The sequence below is a fragment of the Sus scrofa genome, chromosome 15 (assembly GCF_000003025.6).
Source record: "Sus scrofa isolate TJ Tabasco breed Duroc chromosome 15, Sscrofa11.1, whole genome shotgun sequence".
Classification (NCBI taxonomy): Eukaryota; Metazoa; Chordata; class Mammalia; order Artiodactyla; family Suidae; genus Sus; species Sus scrofa.
The window spans coordinates 71607824-71613823 of record NC_010457.5 but is presented as its reverse complement, the minus strand read 5'-3'; the positions used below and the strand labels follow the sequence as shown (position 1 = coordinate 71613823).

The window sequence follows — 6000 nt, the reverse complement described above, 5'->3', positions numbered from 1 at the left end:
CCATATGCTGTGGGTGTGGCCCTAAAAAAAGCAAAAAAAAAAAAAATATATATATATATATATATATATTAGTACTTGTTATTTTGATAGTGGAGGATATATAAAATTTATAATTCTCTTTAGGTTTTCCTATGTTTTTTAAATTTTTCATAATTTTCAGTAACTGCTTATGAAAAAGAACCTCTTTAAGTATTTGGTAGTATTTGTAGTACCAATGTTGTATTACCACTTTTACTGTCCCTGAAACTGTTCTCTATTCTCTTTTTATTGAACGTTTTCTGGGTCTATTTTCTCATCTGTAATGTAAGAGGGGTGAACTTATGGTCATTTAAGATTCTTTGCAGCTGAATACCCTATGTGCCTTCCCTTTCCATCCCCTGACACCCACCCCAACCCCTATAAAGTTCATTACCTGACTCCATTATCAATCCATCTTCCTTTTCTTTGTCTCCTTTTCTGAAGTCACCAGGAAATGTTTGATCAAAGCATGCTCAGAATCAAGTTAGTTAAAACTCTAGAAAATCTTTGTGTTTATTTTCCATTTAAAGGTTTTATATTTCCACTGTCATCTCTGCCCTAAAAGAGGTGTAGGGAGCAGAAAGAGGTGGTAATAGAAAGGATACTCCTTGGAAGCAGGAGTGCTACTGCATTCTTCCCCGGATGTCAGACTCAGCCAAGAAGCAGCTAATTTGGAAATAGTGAGGCCATCTTAACTCTGTACAATCTGGGCAGGTCAGCGTGGACAGAAAAAACTGTACTTTGCAGCTGGAAGTTTCGTGGGAGGGTAAAAAAATGTGAGGTGCAGGGAGAGAGCTGCCCGAATCAGAAACTCCCTGAAGCTTCTCCGCCGAAGGAGGAAGGTGCATTTGGCCCGGCAAGCTCCAAGGTGAAACCGCCTAGGTCGCGGCTGCCAAGTGAACTGCAGCGGCGGTCCGCGCAGCTGGGGAGGTGCGGAGGTGGGGCGGAGGAGCCTTCGGAGCCTGTCAACCCAACTCTCCCTCGGCAGCTGACCTCAGACTTGGAGGTCGCAGAGGAGGCTGTTCCTGCTAGTCAAGTACCGCACGCAAAACTTCCACCTGCTGAGGATCCATGGGTTACCAGGGGCAGAGGCCGGCCATCCTGCCACAGGTAAAACTGGATGGAGACTGGGGCAGGTTCTGAAGGCAGGTCCTTTCGCGTTTCATTTATCCTGCAACAGATTTTGGCTACCTTCACCTGGGGTCTTGATTTACCACCACGGAAAATTATCCTGGAGAAAAAGTTCTGCTTTGATCTGACTTTTTTCTTGGCAGGCAATTTTCAATATAACCCCTTTAATTTCACAAAAAATGTATCACTGGCTTCCTAAGAGATCTACATCCTAGAATTTCGTGCAGCAGTCCGTGAATTTGGCACAGCTGCAATCAGAACATTTTAGGATGAAATTGTTCACAAAGCTCTGTTAAATTGCTAGATGTTGTTACTCTTTATTATTATCCTAATTGCTTTCTTATCATTATTGACATTACTTATTATTAATATAGTGTTGATATCCTTCATTACATATTTGTCTTACGATTTTCTGAATTTTTGAGACAGTAAATATTTAATTGCCATTTTATATACTAAAACAGAGTGATCTAGATGACAGAGAAAACCTGGTTTCTGAACACAGCCACAAAGGGAAAGCTTGTCGCCAGTCTGCTGCTGTTTTTAATGTTGTCAACTCAATTATAGGATCTGGTATAATAGGTAAGTTGTTTTGTTTTTACCTTTTCAGTGAAAAGGCCACATTTAAAACATTTGTTATCTTGCTAGCATTCATAGATTATTTTCAAAGGAAACAATCTTAAATGATAAAATTTGTAATTTTTTTTTCTATGAGAGCCTTCCTTTTTTTTTTTTTCCAATATAACAATTTGCACATATCAGTCTCACTTATACTGAAGAGGGGGTGGTAATTCACTCTCTCCACATTTGAGAGCATTCTCCATATGCGATAGATCCAGGTGAAGCTGCAGATGGGAGATACCGAAATGTTTTTTTTTTTTTCCATAGGCTGCACAGTCAGTCAATAATGTTACCTAATTTACTTTTCCCCCTCTTCCTAGAGTGTCCACTATGACTTGAATCACCTTTCTGTGACCTTTGAGAGGTGCAAAACCTCCAGATAGTTGGAAATATTGGAGATACAAAATTTAATGTGAAAACCTAACAATCTTGTGAAAAATCAAGTCCATATAAATTTCCCTACCCATTTATATAATGTCAAATTTTAAAGTACAAATTTTTATGATATATTAACTTAAAATGCAGTCTAATTAATAAATAGAAATTGCTTAAATGGATTTTTAAAGCAAAGGAGTCAAATAATCAGAATTGAATGGAATGAGATGCTCATATTTTCCCAATTTGAAGCAAGAAAATTTTTTTGATAAAATTAAATACATTGCAATGTAGTAATAAAGTCAGTTTTTCAGTGCTTATTATTCTTTTTGTTATCTGAAAATATCCAATTTGAGAAAAAGGAAAGACAAAAAAAATCCTACAATACTCATTGGGAATATTACTTTTTCTGTAATGTTTTGAAATTTTAGTCACAGTTTTCTCAACTTTTTCAAGTTGATGTGTTTCTTGACTTTACTTTCCAAATACAGAGAATTTTTTTCAAATGATAGATAAAATGTGGAACCCTGAGGTAAAGTAGTAGCAAGGAAGGGCCAAGACTTGTTTGAAATTCTGCCTCCATGTAACATGGAGTTGTAGGCAGAATTCCATAGTTAATTCCTGATGAACACTTTCAGCTGCTCCATGTCAGCAAGCTTAAAAAGTACCTCTTAATTAGGCAGCAGACTTTTTAAGGGGAAATTTTTCAGAGAATAAACATTCTGTGTAGAAATATTTTAAATATATTTTAAATATTTCATTTTCCATAATCTAAAATTGCCCATTGCCAAAAAAATTCATAAAAACTAATGTTATTTCTACCTCCTTCAGCTTTGTAAAAAATACTTTTGCCTTCTCATTTTCCTCTCCTTTTCCTACGGGGTTCACCATTTTCACCCCAGAGCTGGTCTTTTCTCATAACTCTTGCTTTCCCAGCCAGCACTTAAGGAGACCACTAGGTCACTACGCTCCACATATTCTAGGTCATACATCCCCCTCACCCTGAACTGAACATTATTTGTTCAAACTGGAATCTATTTTTCATTTAATGCTTTCTTATTCTTAGTTTTCCACCTCATAAACTTGCTCTCTTGACATTGCCTTAACATTTTATTCTGAAATAAGTATTAATATGCTACCATTTAATTTTAGTGTTCATATGCACTGTTTAAAACGTCACATAAATATGTCAATTTACTTAGCTTATTGTCAGAGGGAAAATGTCTGTATGTCTGTATGTTTTATTAATGTGATGGGTGGGGCATTTTATATTTTTTCCAGGATTGCCTTATTCAATGAAGCAAGCTGGCTTTCCTCTGGGAATATTGCTTTTATTCTGGGTTTCATATGTTACAGGTAAAATACTATGTAATTGCTTATTCCTGCAACTTAAAATGTGCAATGACTATTTTATACACACACACACACACCTTGTAAATGAATTTCCTAATTAAAAAGTGCATGGAAGAATCCTAAAGAATTTAGACATTTATGTCTGAGGAGATTTACTTTTCTTGCTAATCCTCTGAACAGATTAGAAAAGCATTGTACATTACCAAGCCTAAATCCTTTTCATGTGCCTTTTTCACTTTATGCAGAAAGTAGTAGATGGGGGAGTCATTTTAAAGACTAATTAATGCTGGAGCTGTACTCTGAGAATGTAGGTATCAGGGATTCCTTTCCCACAAAAAACATGAGCAGGTGCACATGAATGAACAACCTTTTCCAGCTCTGTTTGTGCAGGTGTCACTGAGAGCCTGGGTGCTCAACCATCGAGGGTTCCCACTTCTGACCTCACCCCTGCCTGCCCAGGCTCTCTGCCTGCCAAATCTTGGAGGGCAGCAATAAGATGCCTCTGTATCACTTCTGTTTTGCTTCCCACTTTTCATGTACCATGTCCCTTCAACCCATGTTTGGCCAACCCCACCCCCATCTAAATGCAGGCTTTATAACTCCTAATCATCTTCTCTTCCTGTTGTTCTCATCCCCGCCCTGTCATCCCCCCGCAGTTCACCTCATGACAAACACAATTTCTTTCCTCTATCTCGGGATCACTGTGAAAGAGGCAGCAATTACAAACAGATACCCTCTGCCGTGGTTGTGCTATGGTGGCAAATGTGTGATCACCTAGATGCCGTTTACCAGGTAATGCAAAACACCTCAGCTGTTTTCAGAGTGTTGTCTTGGGCCTCAGCAGTATCACCTTCCTGTCAGGTTTTGAACCCCATCCACCATTTTCTTACAGCCTGCAGTCAAAGACTGCCTGGCAGAAACCCCAAAGCAGGCCTCCTTGGGCCAAGGAGTGTCCAATGTTCGAGGCAATTGGAGCTCCAGCAGACCACTACTGCAAAGCTAGGCTGCAGCTAGGCTCCTCTGGAGATTTGTCCTTGCTGAGCTCTTTGCCTGCCCTAACCTCTCACTCTCCTTCTCCTGAGAGCACTTCCTCAAATCCCTTGCCCTGTCTTAGCTCTGCTTCTAGAGACCCTAAGATGCCAGCCTTCATAAAATCGTAGACTTCCAAAACCAGGCTATAACTCTGATATTTTTCCTCAGGCTGAAGAAGAAGGTAAAGCATGCAATAGATACCAAAGTCAAAGTTGCAAAGGCCCTGGACTCCCTTCCTCTCTGCTTTCTTCTCACCACCTCCACTCCTCAAAGCTAAGCTGCTTTTAACTTCTACAGCTGTTAATTGTAGCTTAAGACCCATACTTTTGAATTAAGCAATAACAAAACAGAGGAACCCAAAAGAAAAGATAATTATTCTTGGATACATAAAAATGTAGAAATTTTATTTCATGAAAAATGCCATAAAAATGTTTTAATGTTGAACTGGGAGAAAAATTTGCAACTATTACAGAACATTTAGCAATCAACATGAAGAAAACCTAATAGCAAAGGTATGAGAAGACTGTCTCCTAATCAAGAAACCCAAATGACTTAAAAAAAAATCCTTGTTTTATAATGTAATATATTCATTCATCATCTTATATATTTTATCAATAAACACACAAAAAAGACCCATAACTTTGTAATATGGAACCTATAAATTTGTTCCTATTTAGAGTTGCTGGTGTTTAAAAATTGTATTTTATTCATTAGAGCGTTTATTACATTAAAAAACCTCATTCAAGGATTTGCCCTTGATGTTTTTAATTTCCTGTTTCCCAGTCCATTAGTACTGACAAATAATTAATTTCCTCCCAGACGTAATAACCACGGCTTATTTTATTGCATTGCAAACATTTGCACACATTGTAAACCAGTAGATAGAAAAAATTCAAAAACATATATCACCTAAGGATTCAGTCAATACTTGAAAAGAATGGTTTCTTAAAGCCAAGATTATGCATACATAGATCATAATGTAAATAACTTTCTCAACTGATGCTGTATGTCACAGTTATAGCAGTGACTGTGAGCAATCCTTTGCAAAATCATATATTACAAAATTACTAATCAGTAATTACTCTTATTAAATTTAGTTACATGGTGAAATAAAATAATTTTAATAAAAGTTGATTGCACAGAAGCAAAAAAAATATAGACTATGATTCATTTTCTTTCTTAATTAGGCATTTAAGAGCAAAATCTGCAAGTAGAGTTATAATATTGAATTGTTCTTTAAATTGACACTGTAATTACACAGTAGTTCATGTCTACAATTATTCTTTTGTCTTTTTTTTTTTTTGCTATTTCTTGGGTCGCTCCCACGACATATGGAGATTCCCAGGCTAGGGGTCCAATCGGAGCTGTAGCCACCGGCCTGCGCCAGAGCCACAGCAAGGCAGGATCCGAGCCACGTCTGCAACCTACACCACAGCTCACGGCAACGCCGGATCATTAACCCACTGAGCA

At 37.7% G+C, this 6000-nt stretch overlaps 1 protein-coding gene across 2 annotated transcripts in view; it reads left to right on the top strand.

Annotated features, from left to right (window-relative positions):
• The window catches only part of SLC38A11 (solute carrier family 38 member 11), a 52156-nt gene continuing 46554 nt past the window's right edge, over nt 399-6000 (top strand). For both annotated transcript variants that reach the window (XM_003133438.6, XM_021075298.1), the window contains exons 1-3: nt 399-1128; nt 1614-1731; nt 3427-3501. In XM_003133438.6, the coding sequence (XP_003133486.6) occupies nt 1090-1128; nt 1614-1731; nt 3427-3501 (232 nt within the window). In that variant the 5' untranslated portion in view covers nt 399-1089. The remainder of the gene's footprint in view (nt 1129-1613; nt 1732-3426; nt 3502-6000) is intronic.